Source organism: Paralichthys olivaceus, chromosome 21 (assembly GCF_024713975.1).
Source record: "Paralichthys olivaceus isolate ysfri-2021 chromosome 21, ASM2471397v2, whole genome shotgun sequence".
NCBI lineage: Eukaryota > Metazoa > Chordata > Actinopteri > Pleuronectiformes > Paralichthyidae > Paralichthys > Paralichthys olivaceus.
In genome coordinates this window covers 12,050,520-12,070,811 of record NC_091113.1, presented here as the reverse complement: position 1 = coordinate 12,070,811, position 20,292 = coordinate 12,050,520, and the positions used below count along the sequence as shown (strand labels likewise).

The 20,292-nt window shown below is 42.1% G+C and overlaps 1 protein-coding gene across 1 annotated transcript in view; it reads right to left on the bottom strand.

Moving 5' to 3' along the window:
- Positions 1–20,292, bottom strand: part of fam20cb (FAM20C golgi associated secretory pathway kinase b) — a 51,662-nt gene that overhangs the window by 5,306 nt on the left and 26,064 nt on the right. Inside the window, exons 4-5 of the mRNA XM_020083565.2 lie at positions 4,673–4,765; positions 968–1,083 (exon numbers count right to left, since the gene is read on the bottom strand). Coding sequence (XP_019939124.1) covers positions 968–1,083; positions 4,673–4,765 — 209 coding nt within the window. The remainder of the gene's footprint in view (positions 1–967; positions 1,084–4,672; positions 4,766–20,292) is intronic.

Genomic DNA, 20,292 nt, shown 5'->3' with positions numbered 1-20,292 from the left:
ATTGTTTGTTGCTGCTTTGTTGAATGAAACCCCTTTGAATAAAATCTAGTATTCTACTGAGCATTAAATATTTAAAATATGACTTCACTCTTTCTGTCCTCCAGGAAATTATACTGAACACCCTCTTTGTACATGATTCAAACCACCTGGGGACATTCAGGGACTTGTATTAATTGCTGAAATTGTCTGTAATTTTAATCCTCTGAGAATTCTCCCTGTGTATAATATGCAAGGTAAAAAGTTGCATCGCTAATTAACTGTAGCACTCCGGTGCAAGCTAAAGACCCCTGATAATACTAATCCCATGCAAATGAATATCCCAGGAACTCAGGGCTCTGAAGAAGCTCCGCTCAACATAATGAGCAGGAAACCATTATTGTTGCTGGACTTGTAGCGTCTGCAGGAAGTGGGGGACTGAGCTGAGATCATTTAATTTTTGTTGAAGATCATAGAAATTCAAATTGTTATAGAAGAGAGTGTGGCTGCATCTATTTCTTGAAAATGCCTATAGAGTCCAAGATGCATGTTTCACGGTCTAGGTACTTAGTTTGAAAATGTTTGAAAAGTTTTGTCTTCAAATACAAAATGAAAGATTTTGAAAAGATACTTCAAACATACTACACAGACATAACCGCAGATAAGAATATAAACACAGTCAAAGACTAGTGTGTTCTATAACTAAACTATCTAACAAGCACAGGCAGCGTATTATAGTATTTAACCAATCAGAAGCCAGAGCTGACTTCAAATAAAATAAATATTGAGCTGTAATTTAAATATGAAAGCTCATCTAACATATATTATTACTATTTTGCTAATGGTCCTAGCACTGAGTGTTGCACAAAATATAAATTAAAAGAACTGATTTGAATGTGTGTTGTATTTTGAGAAGCTCTGTGGGTGTATGAAAAATACAGTTCAGGATTCTTCTCTTCTCTCTGGGTTTGACTCTAAAAGCCATCATTACCTGGTGAGATGAAGAAGGTCCTCCAGAGTTTCTTGTCTCGCGTGACGTCTCTGATCTCCTTCGTCATGTTCACCAGCCTGCCGGCCACAGGAGGCACACGGCGGAAGTCCAGGATCCTGCAGGGCGGAGACAAACACTGAGGGGCCTTCGGTGCAGAGCAGAGGTTTTTTTAAACTTCCAGGGGAGTGCAGGAGAAGCACTAACATCTGCCAGCAGTCACAGGAGGAGCTGCAGCACAGCTCATGTGAGGTACTTGAAACCAATTGCCGCAATTAGCATCAAAATGCCCCTCCTCTGTGGAGTCACATCTCGGCCAAATATGAACTGATCAGAAATGATTAACATATGTTTTAGTTCAGTGTGACTTACATCTTCACGGACGATCAATATCTGTTATCACAAATAGATATAGACCAGGGCTGCTCCAGGAACTCCCCCGACACATAGAGAACTTCTCTGTTCTCCTCATACACAGTAAATCACAGCACTATTAAACACTATTATACAACCGGTGCTGACAGAGCGTGAATACAGCTGATCCTGGTCTCTCTCTCTCTTTCTCTGGTCCCCCCCCCCCCCCCCGGTCTCTCCTCTCAGTCTAACAGAGCAGACTTCCTCCTACTCTCAGTCTGGAGCTGTCAGAGGTTTAAAAGCAGTTTATCTCATTGTAACATCTCCAACTGAACATCTGTGAAGTGTTTTGAGATAATGCCTGTTGTGATTTGGAACTATAGAAATCAAACTACACCAAACAGAATAGAATACGTGCATAGAAATAAAAAAAAGTCTTTAAACTTGAATAGTAAACTAGAATTTGCGTGAAAATCCTTTCCTTTTAGTAAATGAGTACAATTCAAACAGGATTTTCTAATAGTTAACTAGATATTCTTTTAATGATGAAAAGTTGCCAAAATACAAAAAAAAAAGTGGCTGGAGCAGGGGATGAGTTACGTGTGAGGTTTGACGCAAACACATTTGTAACACTGTATTTAAACATTGATAACATAATCACAGTAGATATACAAATATCAGGAGTCATGTGAGGGCAAAAATGCATCTGTGTTTTTTAATTGTTGGCTCTAACCCTGAAAGTTCCCTTAAGTTAAAATGAGTTTTGTGACGTACTGAACAGCTTATTGTGGGAAAACTAGATTTCACCCAAGATGGGTCCCTGTCACTGACAACAGGGGGCACTGTGACACAAGCAATGACAACTCCACCACATGGTGGTATTACCCCGCTGGTTTAAATGTGGCTGTGATTTTACACCAGACACATTTTTAACTTCTACACATAGGTTCCTGCTTTAATGTCCTACATGGTATAAATGTCCCCCATGTTGGGAATATATATCTATGTTCCACTTCTGAAGCCTATCGTGATGTTGTGTTTGCATTAATTTAATATTTATGTACATGTAGATGGAGGGAGGGAAAAAGAGGTGAAGGAAAGTCGTCTTATCCAAGTAAAGATTGCGTGGCTGTCGTCCTGTGTGCGTGCCGCATCCCTATTTTATGCATGTGTAGCCACCTGCCGTCAATATGATCCAGCTACAACATCAGCTCCACCGCTTTAAAAATTGATGCCCCTGACAACACCTAATGGCCACGGCCTGAGGGCAGAGAGACACAGGAAGAGAGGCTGAGATTAAAGATGGAGGCAGGGGAGTGAGAACAGAGAGAGCAGGACGTGGGGAAAACAAGGTGGCCATTAATCGAGAGCCCGTGGTACAAATGATGCCATCGAGTAGCGTGGCGACGGGTGAAGTGAGACAGACGCACACAGTCATGTGTCTTTCCTCCTCGCTGTCAAACATGGAGAAGGACGCAGGATGAAGCGCTGTAAAGCAGCGTCGGGCCTGCTGGGCCTGGGCCTGCTGCCATATGAAGGAGGACGGCTCGCCTCAGATTCTTTTATAAACCTTATTCCCACACTGGCCGTAATAACTTTTGTTATATCCAGAGTGGGACAGAAAGGCCAGCTAAGACTGTGCATCAAACCCTGCTGAAAAGTGTATTAGACCCCAGTGGCTCTCATGAATTTGGAGCGATATGATTTACTATTTGAAAGTCATATGGGGCCTTGTATTGTCTGTATATTTGCTGACTACCTAATGCAGCCAAGTGCACTTCCCATTTCATTCTAATCATTTAATTAATGAAGCCTAAAGCAGTGTAGCCTATATAAAAGACAGTGTGTCTCTGTGGGTATTTGTGCACACGTCTGTGCGATCGAGTGCTGCTTTTAAAAGAGCCTGTGTGTGTCTGTGGGCCCCCTGGGAGGCAGTGTAGCCTCAGCCTCTGCACCAGCAGCTCTGTAGCCAGGCTCTAATTTAGAACAGACAAAATAAGGGGGAAAAAAATAAAGCGCTGCTTTTGGCAAACCCTGCCTGGCTTATATTTAGAATGGGCACAGGGCCTTTCATGCCTTTGGTTTCCTCCTCTTCGCCTTAACCCACACATATGCCTGGAGTGTGTGAGTACATTTTCGTGTGTGTGTGTATGTGTGTGTACAGAGGATGACCAGATGTGTAGCAGACTGGTGTATAGAAAGCTGCTGCTAATGCAATTGCTGCTGAACTGTGTCATTGTGCTTGAAGCGAAAGCAGATTCAACATCACTACCCTCTGTGGGCCCTTTGTGTGTGTGTGTTTGTGTGTTTGTGTGTGTGTGTGTGTGTGTGTGTGTGTGTGTGTGTGTGTGACCCCAGCATCATCTCATGTCACCAGCATTCACACTACAACACAATCCCTCTGTTCACAATTACACAGAGCCACGGTGGCGTCACCTTGACTTTAACAGCAACGCCGCTGCTGAGACTCATTGCTTTCTGTCGTCGATCAGGGAGCCTCATGTGCTTTTCTCTTTCCATTAAAGTCTCTCCAGCAGGCGGGTGGATGGGCAGGCCCGGCCATAAAGTGTTAGCCTTGTAAAGGCAGTGAAGTCAGAGAGTGTGGCAGTTAGCTAAGCAAGGAGGCTGCAGTCATTGTTCAGTCAGATGCTAGCTGCGGGAGGGAGGCATTCATTCTCTATGACTCATGGTCTCTCGGAGCTCGCAGCCTCTACTGTACGGGCCAGGCTCACAGCGCTCGCTGCATTTGAAAGAGAGACGAGCTTCTGAAGGATGGCCGCGGAGGAGAGGAGAGGAGAATCTACAAGTAAGCATGCAGAAAATCTCAAGCACTCTGACGGCGTTGAAGCAAAGAAGAGAAATGGGTCTGCTCTCAGTTGTGCCTGCACACACATCCTGTATCGGTGTTTCTTCACTGGAGGGGACACATATCATAAAGCTTTACTGTAAAACACAGGTACTCAGCTCTGGCCCTGAAGCTCTGCTCAGCTCTCCAGGGCCTGTGCTCCTCCTGGGAGGTTAATGAGCTGACACAGAAAGAAGAACATTTGCAATCAGGGAGGAAGAGAAACCTGCAGGATACTGGCCCTCCAGGATGGAGAGAAGAAGAATTATTTGATTATTACAACTAATTATTCGTGTAAACTTAATTATTTCATTTATTTCATTGATTATTAGTTCAATAATTATTTTATTTTATCTTACTTTTTAACTGAAATGGCTCTTTTCATTTAGTTTACCTTTATTTAGCTTCCTGTGCCAAACTATCATTAGTTCCTTAAAATTATACTACAAACACACACGTATGGACACACTCCCACACACACACACACACACAGAACAGGTTTCACGTACTTGTCCAGATGGAAGGCAGCGATCTCAGCGTTGTGTCTCTCAAAGTCAGAGAAGTAGAAGAAGTCTGGCGGCGTCTCCTGCTCCCGGGTCTGCCTGCGTGAGCAACAAAAGGAAAAAAGGCTTAGAGGTTTGATATAACTACAGCGCAAAGCCAAGATTCTGTCAGTCAGCAATATGCTAAAGGAACAGTGTTAACCTCACAGTGATGTGGACATAGAGCAGCTGCTTTCATTCTCCTTATAGATTGATGTTCCAATGAATGCCTCAATTGATTTATTAATCTTTAGAACATCAGATTTCTTCTAACGACACGTTTTTTCAGACTAGCACCTCAAAAGCCAAATGTATTCAATTAGAACAAATTGAAAGCAGAGGAAAACAGACATTTTTCGGTCAATTTTACTTTAAAAAATCAGCTCAATATCAATAGTTACTTTATTTTCTTTGAATCAACCATTAATCCACAAATCATTTGATCATAAACAGATTTAATTTGAGGTATATTGGTCTTGATTTCAAGTAACGCACAGCAGCAGAGCTCACACTAACAGGAATTCATTACCTCTGCCAAAGAGGTTATGTTTTCACCCCTCTCCGTCTGTGTGTTTGTTTGTAAACAGGATTACACTAACACTACTGGACGGATTAACACCAAACTTGACAGAAGGATGCAGCATGTGTGAGGGGATAACCTATTAAATTTCCGTGCACGTCAGGATAAGAGAACTGATGTAAGAAATGATTTTCTCTAACATTGCAAGACACCGCGTTTTTTAAATTTTCCAGTTTCCCAGGGAGTAAATCATGGATCTTGATGAAAGAAATCAGCCACATGAGTGTGTGAAATATATGCAGCTCGATTAAATTTAAGGGACTGTTGGTCCTTGGTGGAGGATAGAAAAATCGTTATTGTTGTCGTGTTGAACCAGAAAAGACAAGGCACATGACAAAGTGTAAAATATACAATAAACACAATAAAACAAGCCTGAAGTAGTAAACTGGAAAACAAACAGCTCACAATATACACAGTGACATTGGCGCAATGGGTCATCTTCACATTTCCAGTGTCATCCAAACAGCAGCCCAGCTTTACACCTGTGTACCTGATACTTCTAACAGCATTTGTGAGCAATAACCAGGACACGAAAAAGTGAAGTGTCCTTGTCTCACAGGAAAAAGCCCTGGACTGACTTGTTTTGTGGGACAACAAAGACAGAGAGGGGACGAGTCAAGGTCAAAGACCTCCTCCTGAAGCGTCCACTCCTGTTCTCGATCTGTACCTATTTCCGTCCGGCTCTGATCCTGCCCCCCCACCCCCACCCCAAAAAAACTGCTTTTCACACACATTCTGCCTTAAAGCTCTTACTGGAGGGAAAAGAGGCTCTTAAAGGCTTAAATTCCAGAGCTGATGGAACACGGGCCAGGACGGTGCAGCGCAGACTGGACGGCTGGGTTAAAAAAAAAAGAAAGACAAAGTCAAAAGAAGTGGAGGTGAAAAGACGCCCTAAATAGGTGCTGGGTATTTCAAATATGTAAATGTCTTTGAAGGGGACAAGGGGAGCAGCACAGTCCATCATCAGCTCACAATGTTTCTACAGAGGAGCTGCATATTTTAAGTCATTTTTCCTTTTATCCACACTGGCTTCTTTGCTTTTTTTATTGACAACAGTAAATACTTTCCAGGAAGGCAGTGTGTAATGATTTGGACCGCAGCCTCTGCCATTTCTGTTACAGCGAGGGAGGATGAGAAGAATGGAAACTATCTTGGCAACTTCTCCGTCTCTCCTCCTCTCTCTCTATTCCCTCCGGATGCCTCTTGCTGTTTATTTCACTCAAAGTCCTCTATCTCACCTCCTCTGCTTCTCCCTCTTCCCTCATGCAGAACTGTTTTCTCTGCTTTTCTTCTGTGCATCCGCGGCCTTAATACTTTATATCTGTCTGCCTCACTCCTTTTCTCTTTCTCTCGCTCCTTTCCATCCTCCGATCCCTTCCTCAGCTGGCTGGCTGATTGCGCCTCCACAGCTGTGTGGCTGACATTTGCACCAGTCATTAACTAACCCAACACGGAGCCCAGAACACACTCATCCGCTGAAAACTCCTCAATTTCCTCCTCTCTTTATCACTCGCATTGTGTCTTTCTCTGAATCTCGCTGTGTGACAGACAGCCGCTTACCGCTTGTACAAATTGGAAGACGTGTTTGACTAAAGTAAGCAGAACAGTATGATAAGGGTGATACATTTTGGATTAAAATAGTTTTAAATATTGCTTTCAGCAGGGGTGGACCCAGGGGTGGGGCCATGGGGGCACTGGGCTTTCCTCAAATCTATAGAACTAACAGTATAAAGGAATGACTTAAATGTTTACCTTACTGAATCAGGAAGTGTGTATGGATGTTGCACATGTAATCGGACCCACTGTGTAAATTGTAGCCCCATTATGGCTTGCTTTAGAAAAATCCTACATACACCATCAGCTCAGCAGAAAGGCCCTTAGCTTCAATTTTCTCTGCCGACAACTATGATCAACATCACAATTTAACACGAACTGTACGTGAAGGTAACATAGTCCTCTTTTTATGTTTCTCCATCTCTTTCCTCGCTCTCTCCCCCTCGCCCCAGCTCATCCCTCACTCTTGAGCGGCCATGACGGCTCTCTGCCAGTAAAGGCCGAGCGCTGTCTGGTGATTGTATCGCATCTCCTCTCCTGGATATAGCCTTGCTTCAGGGACGCAGGTATCGCTCCACTTCAAGGAAAACTTACGCTGACTTTGAAAGTGGCGAGCAGTGTCTATTTACACCAACGGGACAATATCATTGAGTCAGAATATGAAGTGACTACAACTGTTTTATTGATGGGGATATTCGTGCAAAGTCGGGGCCTGAATTTATTTGATGTCGGAAGAATTAGTCTCGGATGGATGAATCATTGATGTATCATTAAAGCCACAATGGGCTGGGTTCAACTTTTGGAAGTGAAGTGAGAGTGAGGTGAAAGGATTTAAGTGGAGTTCACTGAAAATCCACTAAAAACAACTTATTTAAGCAGAGCTTTATTTTCCTTCAAACAAATATAAAGCAAATGGAAGCAATTGGTAGCTTAGCTTAGTTTAGCATAAAGCCAGGAAACAGGAAAGCAGTAAGCTTTGAGCTATGAGTTTATTTTTTTGTGTTTTCAGATAACATGTTGATAAATTTTCTTTGGTAGCTAATGATACATTTATGATAAAATGAATATGTGACTTGATTAATGGAACATTAAAACAGTTTTCGTGTGGTGTTATAAAGGGTTATGGTAAACGGAATGTTTTTATAGAGCAATTTTCCAGTTTTATTCCACTCAAAGCACTTTTGCCGTAAATAAAACATTTGGACTTTAGCAAACATGCATTCACTTATATATGCAGGGCTTTTTCTATTATGCACCTTTCGTACACTGTTGGTACAGTTGTCATGAGAAATTTAGGTCTCAGTTTCTTGCCCAAGGTAACTTCAGAAGACTAGAGGTGCTGGGGATCAAACCACCAAATTAGTGGTTAGTGGACAACCCTCTCTACCTCCTGAGGCGGTGAACAGACGACAGAGGTTAATTGATGGTGTCTTAATCACTGAGTTTTAGAGGTGCTGGTTAACAGATTTCAGAATGTGTTACCTTAGGGCAGAGAAATGCTAACTGTTTCTCTCTGTCTCCAGCCTTTATGGTAAGCTACTGAGACTAAGACTAAGAGTGGTATCTTCTCATTTAATTCTCAGCAAGAGAGTGAATAATACCTTAAGATTATAGTGCTTCACTACAAATCGTGTTAAAACCTGCAGGATGATGTAAAAGATAAACACCATCAAGCAAAAACTGTATGTTCTATTATTAAATAAAGATTTAAGATGTTCTTTTGAAACCCATCCCTTGACATCTTGATTTCCAGCACTTCCTAAGATATTAATTTATATTAAAACAAAGAAAATCTGTTCTCAGGAGGAAAAAAACTGTACAGACAAATTGTCTGATATTTGAGTAGAGTATAGTATTTCATGACCGCACTGAACTTACAGGAGTGTAGTCATGGAGATTTCTTGAAGGATAAGTACGAGCAAACACTGGTGCAATGATTCATTGTCATTCAGCCTTATAGAAATCCTGTAGCATACTTCACATAGTCCTGCTACATTGCTGTCTACATATGAGGAAAACAGCACAATAAGCTGCTCTGTCCACGATTCTATCATATAGTTCTGATACGATCCAAAAAACATGTCATAGTGAAATATGTTTGGTTCATGTTTTGTGTTTTCAAGTAACAGTGAATGATGATATGAGTGGAAACCCTTTAATAGAAGCATCGTGTGTTTGAGAGAGAAGTTCCTGTGCGTGTGGGCCTGATCGAGACGAGGCTGCACCGATGCTCTCCTCTCAATGAATGCCAGCCAGGAAGCAGGAAGCCTGTATAATTACCGTGATCCACATCCAATTGAAATGTCAATAAAGTTATTTAGAGCATGGCATGGCGCCCCCCCTCCCACGTCCTGACCGGGACAGAGGATGAGTAAAAGGAGGGAAGTGAGGGAGGAGAGGAAGGGAGATCAATGTGACAAACGTGCTGCTGTTAAACAGGGAGAATAACCAGGGACCAACTACGGTCAACGTCTATTAGTGTTCTTTGAACTAACAAACAGGCAGCTGTTGTGTTACGTAAGGCCTCCAACAGCGGCACCTGTGTTCTGGGAATCTGAGCATGTTCTGATGAAGGAAACTATTAGAGGCACGTTGTTGCGAAGAGGCTGCTCCATCAACGAGAGGCAGAGGAAACATTCATAAATGCACGACCACACGGTCTATGAATGTTTGAGCAGACAGTGTGCACTAAGCTCAGAGGAAACAGAGAAGAGGGCAGAGACGTTGGTTGCTCAAGAGCTAACGCTCTGGACTGCCTGGTCGAGCTTAACTTTTAAAATATTTACAAATCCACAGCGGATTTATGCTGAATGATAAGTAGACATCACGCAGCCAGCTGCCAGGAGAACCACACCTTTCTTTTTCTCATCACTGAGACAGAACTGACAAATGTTGTTCTGTGAGCACTGAAAGAAACTGTATATTTTTTAAGGAGCTTCGGTGGCGCCACCGTGGCCGTCTGTCTGCACCGACATCAGATCCTTTATCATCGGCTGCAGGTGAGATGTGCTGGGCCGTGTGCGCCCACAGTGACCCTGGCCCCCGCTGTAAACAGATAGTTTACACTGGGTGGCCAGACAGTTTCTTGGCTCTGCTTCCTGCTCCAAAGGGGCCCCAGCAGCCACTGGGGCAGCAGAGGTCGTGAGCAGCAAACACACAGCAGTGTGAGAATATAAATGTGAATTAGAGCAGTGCATCTGGAAAATCTACCTGTGCAAACAGCACACAGCTGACCTCTGCATCAGCAGCAGGAGAGAGTGAGGGAAAATAAAATAAGAGGCATTTCCTTTTGCCCTGGTATTGACATCAGATCGGAAAAATATGTTTTTTTGCCTCGAGCTGCAAAAAAAATAATAAAAAAAACACTTTTCACATTTCTGTTTGTTAAAAAAAAAGTCTGGCCAGTTTCTTGCATTCAGTGATTGTCTGCAACCGAAACACACAAATTTCTACGCAGCAGCAAGAGTTCAGCAGAGACATCACAGACAGAATAGTGAAAGATGTAAATGTTTGCAGCGTGCAGTTTGCTGATACACTTGCAGGATTTCTATAGGTAAATTCTGACATTTCACAGTAAATGGAGAGCTGCTCTTTCACATCATTGAGAGGCATGCAAGGGTGAGATTTAAAGAAGAGAACTCCAAATTGAAGCCTCAGAGACCAAAATATTAAAACTTTTAGGTTGCTTTTAAACCTTCAAACATGCTGGATCCTACATCCCCATAATGCAGTTTGTTAGCATATTTTATTAGAATTCCACTGTCTGGTAAATGCCTGCAAACTCCATGTCCTAGTTTTGTGACTTTATTTGTTAGAATTTAGTCTTCAAGCCAAAACTTTTGTTTTCACAGATTTTAATAAGCTCTCTCCCACAAAATTATTGTCTTAACATGAGAAGCAGTCCTATTAATGAGTGAACTGAATTTACACCTTTACCTCTCTCTTCTTACAATAATTACAGCAACTAGCAGAAGAATTTATATGGCATAATGTCTTGTTCAACTTGTTATCTGTGACACATGTAAACACGAGCAAGATCCCTCTTCGTTTTGCAACTCTGTATCTAAAATCTCTCCTCCTGACTCATCGTGCCTAAGATATAGAAAATCCTTCTAGCATTTCTGGAAGCTCACACCACAAATCCTTGTTTCCCTTTTGTAAGACAGCAATGTTGCATCTCAGTGACTACAAGTCATTCATTATGAAGACAGCACCGCATTATGCACAAAGCATTTAACTGTGAATTCCTTCCACACAAATGAATCTCGAGTATAGAGTGGGTTTTATTTACTCTTGCTTCTCATGTTCTTCGCTGTCCAACCTGCTCATGCTTGAATGGTGCTCGCTCACGGGTCTTGTACCTCGCTCCACAATTCTGTTTTATTTGAATTATGGAAACGAAACATCGTCAAAATGTTGTTGCCTTTGACTTTATAATAAGAGGGAATATCTTGTCCGACGTGGTAGTTAATAACCCGGGTGTCACCGTGCCACGGAGCATCTGGGCGTAGCGAGGAGAGGATGTTTTATGTAGTTTCAAAGTCAAACTGCCAATCGATCACCGCAAGCCTATAACCATGGTCGTGGCCACGGAGCGGAGGGGAAGCAGAGCGGAGGAGTAAAAAAGATATGCTGTAAAATATAAAAGGACAAGGGCATCTTTCCAGCCCCAGCGGGTTCCCACCAAAGGGCTGACTCCACACACTTGTCACACATCATCTGTCAAACCCACGGGCACGGCAAAGCGCGTGTACGCTCACACACACAGATACACAAACCCATGGTATCAAATTGTACTGTACATGCACACATACACACGCAGAGAAAACAGCTTGAAAGACATTTTTAAACGTCCTCTAACCAGAAGGTTGGCGGTTCGATCCCAGTCCCATCTGCATGCCGAAGTGCCCTTGGGCAAGATACTGAACCTCAAATTGCCCCTCATAGAAAAAAAAGGGCTGCCCTGTATGGATGTGTGTGTGAATGGGTGAATGGTATAAAAAGCACTTTGAGTGGCCTTCAAGACTAGGAAAGCGCGATATAAATACAGACCATTTACGGTAAACCTCAAGAGGGTGGTGTTGAGCTGCGGAGAAGCAGGTGATTCTTAAATGCATGAGAGCGTAAGATAGCGAATCCCACCTAGCGGTCAAAAAGAAAAGAAAAACACCCCCATCACCACCACAGGGAGACTGGGGATGAGCGGAGGCGGTGCATTGTTTTATCTCAAGCATAACGTGTGTGAAGGCTGACCTTTTGAGCAATGGCATTTGATAAATTGAGGGAAAAAAGCTTTTCACGAGCATATGAGAGCGAGCGTACCTGCACGTTTGCATCTGACAATGCGTGTTAGCGTTTACTGGTTGTTCACTGCTGTAACCCTCTGCTGTCATCTCATGCCCGCGATGAGGATCTGACACGCAAATGGCAATGCGTGACAGGGTATATTTTGTAACTGTATAAGCAGGTGTACACGGAGATGACATTTTCAGTGTGTGTGTGTGTGTGTGTGTGTGTGTGTGTGTGTGTGTGTGTGTGAAAGGACATACAGAAGAATATACTTTTATTAAAGGGAAGAATTAGCCTATAATGGAGGTTTCTCCTCGACACATTAAAAGACAATATGAAAACCTGTCATATAAATGTAAATTATTTTCTTTAGTAATTTAAAGGCTCAATTAAAGACTGTATATAAATATGAATGATGCGTCTCCACTTCCTCCCACTATCCAAAAATGAAGCTAAAATACCCCGGATACCAACATTTGGTCTCAGCTGCCAATCATATCATTTCACTCCATTTTTATATCAAATAACTATTTTAAACAAAGTTAGTGGAAAAAATAAGCACTTGGACATACATCAGTATCGTTTCCCCCAGAACTTATTCAACCTATGGTGGTACCAGGGCTGCACATATACAAAAACTGCTCTTGTGCCCAACAGATTCCAAGTGACAGGTACACAGACTAACGAGTGAAAGACATGATCTTGTGTGAGAGAGAGAGAGAGAAAACACTTGATGGTACGGGCTAAACTATAAAATCTGATTGTCTGCATGGACAGTAAAAACGTCTGCATTGGCAAATAGCACTGTAATCTTAGGATCAATTGTGAAACTCTGGATGGAATAGATTAAGCAGAAACCATCTTTGAGCAAATTGTATTTATCATGTACTTTGTCTTATTGGTTTAGTCCATAACTCATCCACTAACATGGGGGAGACACTTTGCCTTCAGTTTTGAGGGGGCTGTCATGTCATCCATCTTTATAAAAAGTTTCTGGTCTAGTTAAGAGCTTCATGTGATGACTGAATGTTGTTTCTGAGGCTGTTTTTTCTGCACTGACAATTAGAAAAACCAAAGAGAACCCTGAAGATTTTAAACAAAAACAGAAAAACAAATCTAGCTAATCAGCATCTGCTTTCAAAAGCCCATCAGGTCAAACTGCATGTGTGTGCAGGCATAATGAGCCAAGTAGTAAAAATTTCACTCAGGATTTTTAACCAGCTCACCACAAACACCCAGGGGCTGTCAAAGTAACCTTCACACTCCCATCCAGGTGTGTGTGAGTGTGTGTGTGTCATCACTCTGCGTGTGGCTCGGGCTATGTTAGTTCTAAGTGTGATGGCTGTCATAGTTCCCAAGGCACTGCAGTACTTGTCCTCCTCCTCTTTTCACTCCCCTAGCTCTTCAGATCCCAGGCCTGACATACAGAGAGACAGCTGTTTCCTTCCAGCAAAGCTCTCTCTCTCTCTCTCCCTCTCTCTCTCCTTCCCCCTCTCCCTCTCTCTGACACACTGATACACACACACAGAAAGGGACAGATCATGACGAACACAGAATAAAGAGGAGAAAGCCATGAAGCTGCATACATAGGCAACACACAAGGAAGGAACATATACACAATGGCAAGTGATGAAAGTATTATAGTAGAGTAAAACACACACAACCACACACACACATACACACACACACAAATAGTTCAAAACCCATTTAACAGCCAGATTCTAATCTAAATGACAAACAATTGTGCTTTCATGTTAAACACTGCTTCGCTCTGAGACCAATTCATAAACACAAGCATGATTCACATACATCACAATGTGTATGAATAAAAATGTCAATGTAATGAATTATGCATCAATTTGTTTTTTCTTTCAAGAAACTACATCCTGTTTTAAGTTCAGCCTCTGTGTCCTCAAGGCCTGCACCATGTAAATGCCGCCATCCTGAATAAATAGCCAATGCCTTCGGAACACAGAAGACTATTTTATTTATCTGGAGCCACTTCAAAGAGGCTTGTGCTTAAGCAAAGAATAGTCCTAAATGAAAATCACTGAGCAAAACACAGCTGTTAGAGTGTGTGGCAAGACACCATGAAGAAGAAGGAGGGAGACGCTGGAAGAGGGATGTTCTAGATTGTCACTGAGAGGGTTTATAGATGATGGCAAGAGACAAGGGGCCGAAAGGTGAAATGTGTGCACGATTAGTTTAAGTCTGCAAGGATTTGCATTGTCATTTTCTTTGTATTAATCCTGGAGAGGCAGGAGTGTGTAAATACACACAGACACACATGGAGGCAGAGTGCAGAGTTACATCCCAGCAGCTACAATACTCCGTCCGGCCTCCTCCCTCAGCTGTTGTCATGTCATCCTGTAAATATCCTGTGCAGATAAACAGGCCATAAAGATGAAGCCATCATCTCAACATAATCTGAGACAGATATACTGCCGCCTCTGACAGCCAGTTCGATCCCCTTATCTCAGAACAGGATGCCTCTTTCCAACAGTACATGTTCTAATACCGCACCACATCTCATCTCAGCACCTCTATCTCCCTCTCTGTCTCAATAAGTCTTTCTTTACTAGAAAAAAAACTGCCCTTCTAACTCTGTCTGTCGGTCCCTCTCTCCATCTCTCTCTATATTTGGATCTCCCGCTCGAAAAAGTCATTCAAGTCTTGAATTGTTTTTTTCCCCCAATATGTTTCTTGTGATTTGAATGGACCAGAAAACAAGCAGTGAGTCATCCTTCCAGTGCTGGGAAATATGTCTAGGAAATATCCAATCATTTCTTGTTTAGTTCCAAAGGCATCAAAGCCAGCAAGAATTCAGGGAGGGCTCCAAGTTAATTAAATTGCTTTGATTAAAAGCTGAGTTTGAGAATGCAATTAAGCACTGCAAAATGCCTAATGCCATTTCTTCCGTCTTGAATGTGGACTGGAATGGATGGACAGAATGAGGCAAGGATAGATGGACGGATGGATGGAGCTTTCAGAGTCGAGAGCGAAGCGGCAAAAATCGATGGAAGAAAGGTTTAAGAAGAGGATGAAAGAAATACATAAATGCAATTCATGCAAATAGATGGATAGATGAAAACGTCTCTGCTTAGCAATTCAAATATTTCAGTTTCCCATGAGGAGGAGAAATCCAATTTCCATGCACCAATCCAGGAAATAAAACATGAAGTCACGATAAAAGCATGCAGAAGATTGAACCTGAATCTCGTAGGCTAACAGAAGCATAAACATGCGTTGTTGAATTCCAATATAAGAGGACGACCAAACTGTTTCGTAATCTCCATTACTAAAGAAGAGGTGGATTACACATGTGTGCGTCTCTTGCTGAGTGGGAAGAGGAGATGATGAATTTTACCATACAACATAAAAGATGATGCTTAATCTGCAGCATTCATTCAGTTTTCAAATGAACGACATCAATGAAGTGGTGCCACCGTCTGTCGGCTCACACGAGGCTGCTTGAGAGTGTTGCATGCAGGGCCACGTATTGACCGAATAATCGCATTACATGTATGCTACACAACTGTGTGCAATATCAATGTATGGAGACTTGAATTGAGCATTTTAAATGGGTATTGTGATAAATGTTTTGAAGATTTTTATATTTTGATCAAATGAAGCCAAAATATTTCTGATACAAACAGTGCCATATTGCAGATTTGGTGTGGATGGAGCCACAGTGAGGAGATCCTGCAGAGCCACACACTCAACAACCCCGTGTCAACCCCGTTTTGTAGCATTAAAAAACTAATTAAAACCAAACTTACCTGAAAAATGTACATTTCAACATACATCAATGTGATAAGAACTACATACAAGTGCATTAAATCTTAATTTGACGTGTCCAATGATCATTTATTATTTTGTTCCATGTCCCATGCACTAACATGGAGGAGGTGGTATTTATGACTTATACTGCAAACAAAGTCAACTCGATAAGATTTATTGTTTTTTTCTACAAATTCTGACAATAAACACAATCAAAACCTCCATAAGTTAAACCACTAGAATTAAAGCTGCGATGATAACAAATACAGACGGCTGTTTGAAAAAGAAATGCAGTAAGTAATGCTTTGCTTTAGTTAAACAAACATTTGCTCTGAGGCAGAAAGACCAAATGGGGGAGAGAGAGTAGCTACAATATTATTATGAAGCCCCACTGGCTGGACGACTGCTAGCCATTTGTGATCAGGGTTATTTATTTGCCAGTCGGCTTTGGCAGCTCGCGATCTGTGGTTTTGGCTCTTTCTCTTTGGGTTTAAGTCAAGCACTGAGATTATATCTGCTGCCCTCTGTCTCTGATTGCTGTTCGACTGACTTTGAGTCTGACCTGCTGCGGTAACATGCATGTCACACTGCACTATCAAGCAGTGACACACAATAAACAATCAGCATTTAAGACAGACACCAAATGCATCATCATATTCAATTATCCATATGTGCAATTGCTGCATATTTGACTTCATTGGAAGCACTTCAAGTGTCATTTCATAAAAATAGCCTCCATTCAGAATGAGAATCTCGACTGGATGATTAGGGGACAGGCTTGGCGGAGACTGATTGCTGTGGCCTTTTCAGAGCTATTCTTGCTCTGCTGAGTGTGTGCCTTCCACTCAACATTGATCTATCGACCCACAGTCCAGTAAAACCTCGCTCAGACCAAAAGGTGAATCTCATTTCTAGACACACACACACAACCCGACCGCACACTCAGGACCAGCCGAGCTTACACACACAAACACAGAGACGCAGACTAACAAGCAGGTTGATTTTTGATGACAAGATTGATGTAGCCTCTCCTTGCATCAACAATAGCCAGCCGCTGTTTCTCTCCAGTGTGTGTCTGCGGTCGTGCACCACTGAGCAGCCTTTGTAGGCCTTTGTGACGGCATTGCAATCACTGCAGTATAATTGGAATTGAGCAGCTCGTCCATGTAACTGCGGCTCCGTAGGTAGGGTTAGAAAAACGATTGCTATTGTTCGCTATAATGAGATGCAGGTGGATGCCTCGGGGTTAAAGGTTAGTTATGGAAGGCAATAACCCATTCATCAAAAAAGACATGCAAGCCATCGTCTGGTCCACTGCAAAAAAAAATATTCAATGTGCGAAAAGTAAAATATGACTGGGAACAAGATGTTTACGATATGTGATGCTTGATGTTTGATTAGTGTTTTTGTAAATGATTCCTTTTAAATATATTTGGTAAGACACAGCTGAGCATTTGTAAGATGAATAATTGAAGAAGGATTCCCATTGCTGTCGAAAGTGTAATCCTAAAAAATGGAGGAATTTGTCTCTTAAGTTTCTGAGCGTGTGTAATTGGCCTTTGCTGCTCAACGCTCAACTGCAATTTTCTCCATCGTCGGAGAGCTCATTCACCTACACTGAGCTTTCCTCTCCAGTGTGCAGCCACAAAAGCTTACGGCCCCGGCCTCCATGTAACTACATCCAGGGCTGTTCTTTTACAGCACCTTCCATGGCTGCTCGTTCTCTCGCTTTATGTCTGTTTCGCCTTCTCTTTTGCTCTCTCTCTCTCTTTCTTCCTCTATCATTCCCCAAGGCAGTCAAGTGTGCGGAGGGAAGCCTGCTTTTACAGCTCTTTATTTACAGTGCAGATGTGTCAGGCCCTCACTGGATGCTGTGTTGGTCAGGTAACAAGATTTCATGTTTTCTCATTTAGTCCATGGAGCCCACAATTAAAATGTAAATGAATATTCAAACATTCACAAGATCATAATCCTTCATTAGCTGGTTATTGTGTAAAATTATCAAAGTTAATTTTGGGTAGTTTGGCTGCAATCAGACGAACTAGACAATGTCTCTTTTTCAAAAAAATGTTTAAATGCTGTTTTACTGCATTCAGTATATTTTAGACTAAAATCCATCTCTTTTTTTTGCCGCGAAGCAAATCAATTTATTTTAGATGACACATCTTGATATGAGGGACGTGTAACTTTATCCAATCTAATATTCCATGGGTCAGAGGTGTATCTGGATCTCAGTCTGTGAAAAACCTTTATTAAAAAATGTTGCCCTTATAACTAACGTGGTTGAGGTCTAATATATTCATTTCCCTTTTGACCTTCCTCCCTGGATCTGACAAAGCGGGTAGTGGAGGCCGAGTCCTCGACAGCTCCATGTCGCTTCATATTCATTTCAGGTTTGTCCACTTTGAGCGATCAATTTAAATCTGAGGGACTTGGTTTAAATCGTAGGCAATGCTGTTACTTGCGGTTTTTAGGTAATTTGCCAAACAAAAAAATCGACAAAAAGCACATTCACAACAATGGCAACAACAACTGATTCTCCAGTTCAGGGTTCTGTGTATTGAGTATTTACTGAACTTTGAATAAACATGAACAGCTCTTTGTGCAGCAGCAGTGGAGCAGCTTCATGGTTCTGTGGACTGAGTCCTGCAGTGGGTCTTTACTTGCTTCAGCTAAAATACTGCAGGTCACTTGTGCATTACCACAGGCCAAGCAAACAGCCCATTAAGAACGCAGTATTCAAATACTGATATCAATTACCTTGGCAGCAGCATTTCCATCATCCCTATCTGCATGTTTCATTTTCATATCTTTCACATTACAGCAAAGGACAATATTTCCCTATCTACAAACATTTGGTTAGAATTGCATGGGTGAAGATATAATACAAAATAAATATGAAATTATTAGGCGATTATTAAATGGCCAAAACAAATTCACCTGAGTCATTTTCCCAGCAAAGAGGACTTACATTTGTTGATTACTAAACGTCAGACTTAAAATGAACCATGTATATTCAGGAGACGATGTCACCTTAGGGATGAAAAAAAGTGTGAAAATCTTTTTACACAATTTTTGCTTGATATCTAAAGTGAAAATAACAACTAGTTAAAATAGATGTGTTGTGTTCATGTAAAATGGAATATAAACACAGGGGTGAACAGGAGAAACTCTCCAATGTAAATACACGCAAACATAAGATCACACTCCAGCCAAGTGGCCTTTTTTCCCTGACTGAACAATTACTGCTAATTATCAGCAGCTTCTGCCCTTCGCTCTCAGAGCACGTAGCACACATTCATCCGCTCACGTCTCGGGCCATTCTTCTCCGCCTCTATCTCCCTCTCCCTTCCAGCCTTCGTCTGCCTGTTACCAAAACAGCACAGGAGGATGCCCGGGTGTTGCCGGGCCTGATGGGACAGCGTGAGTTCTGGCACTTTTTCATTATTCATGCCTGCCCTCAACCTTGTCGCAGTTTCCCTTCTTACTCCCCTCAATCCCCTCATCCGCCCTCTTCCTCTCGTAGCGTGCAGTGGATTTATTAGACGATATTACAGAGAAGGCCCATCTTACATCCTGATGGACGAGATGCAGAGGGGAGAGAGGTGAGAGTGGGGGGAGGAGAAGCGAGATTAATTCATGGAGAGGAGGAGGAACGGACAAGGGAGGAGTAAACACAAATAGGACTCATGAGAGGCAAAAAGTGTGTTCTTAAAATACACTTTCTTCATACTCTGCAACAAGAATTGCAATGATGGTGTGACGATGCAGTTTGTTTTTTAGTAACATGAGTACTATCCTATTCTTTGTACTGAACCTGCCTGAAAACCGTCTACTCATTTCCCTCTAAGATTCAATTCATCATTCAAACCTTCACTGCATCTTTGTTTTGGTCTCTTTACTGTTTATATAAAGTGACCAGGCCTCGCTCAGAATAACCACGGAAACCTCAGGAGAGCAGACACTTGTCATCAGAGGAGTGAAGGCTGGGCAGTAATGATGACCAAGTCCGAAAATCTTGATGCCAGATACTGTTCAGTCCAGATTATCTCTCCCTGTTAGACACAGCTTAATGGAACAAACACACAGCGCAGACAGACATGGGCCATATTAATCTTCCTTTGAGAGTCCCACTCACACACATGCAAACACGCACAAAAGCAAAAACACACAGACACACATATTCCCTGAGGCAGCGGAGACGAGTCAGTGTGATTAAGTGCGTCACCGAGTGTGCATGTGCGCAAAATATATGAATCTGCTATTGCATTTGCATATATGTCACTAGGTTTGCTCATTTATGTGTCTGCAAATGCATTTTAGTGACAAAAACACAGACAGAAACACGCACATGCACAGGATGCTATATCGTGCCATTTGTGGC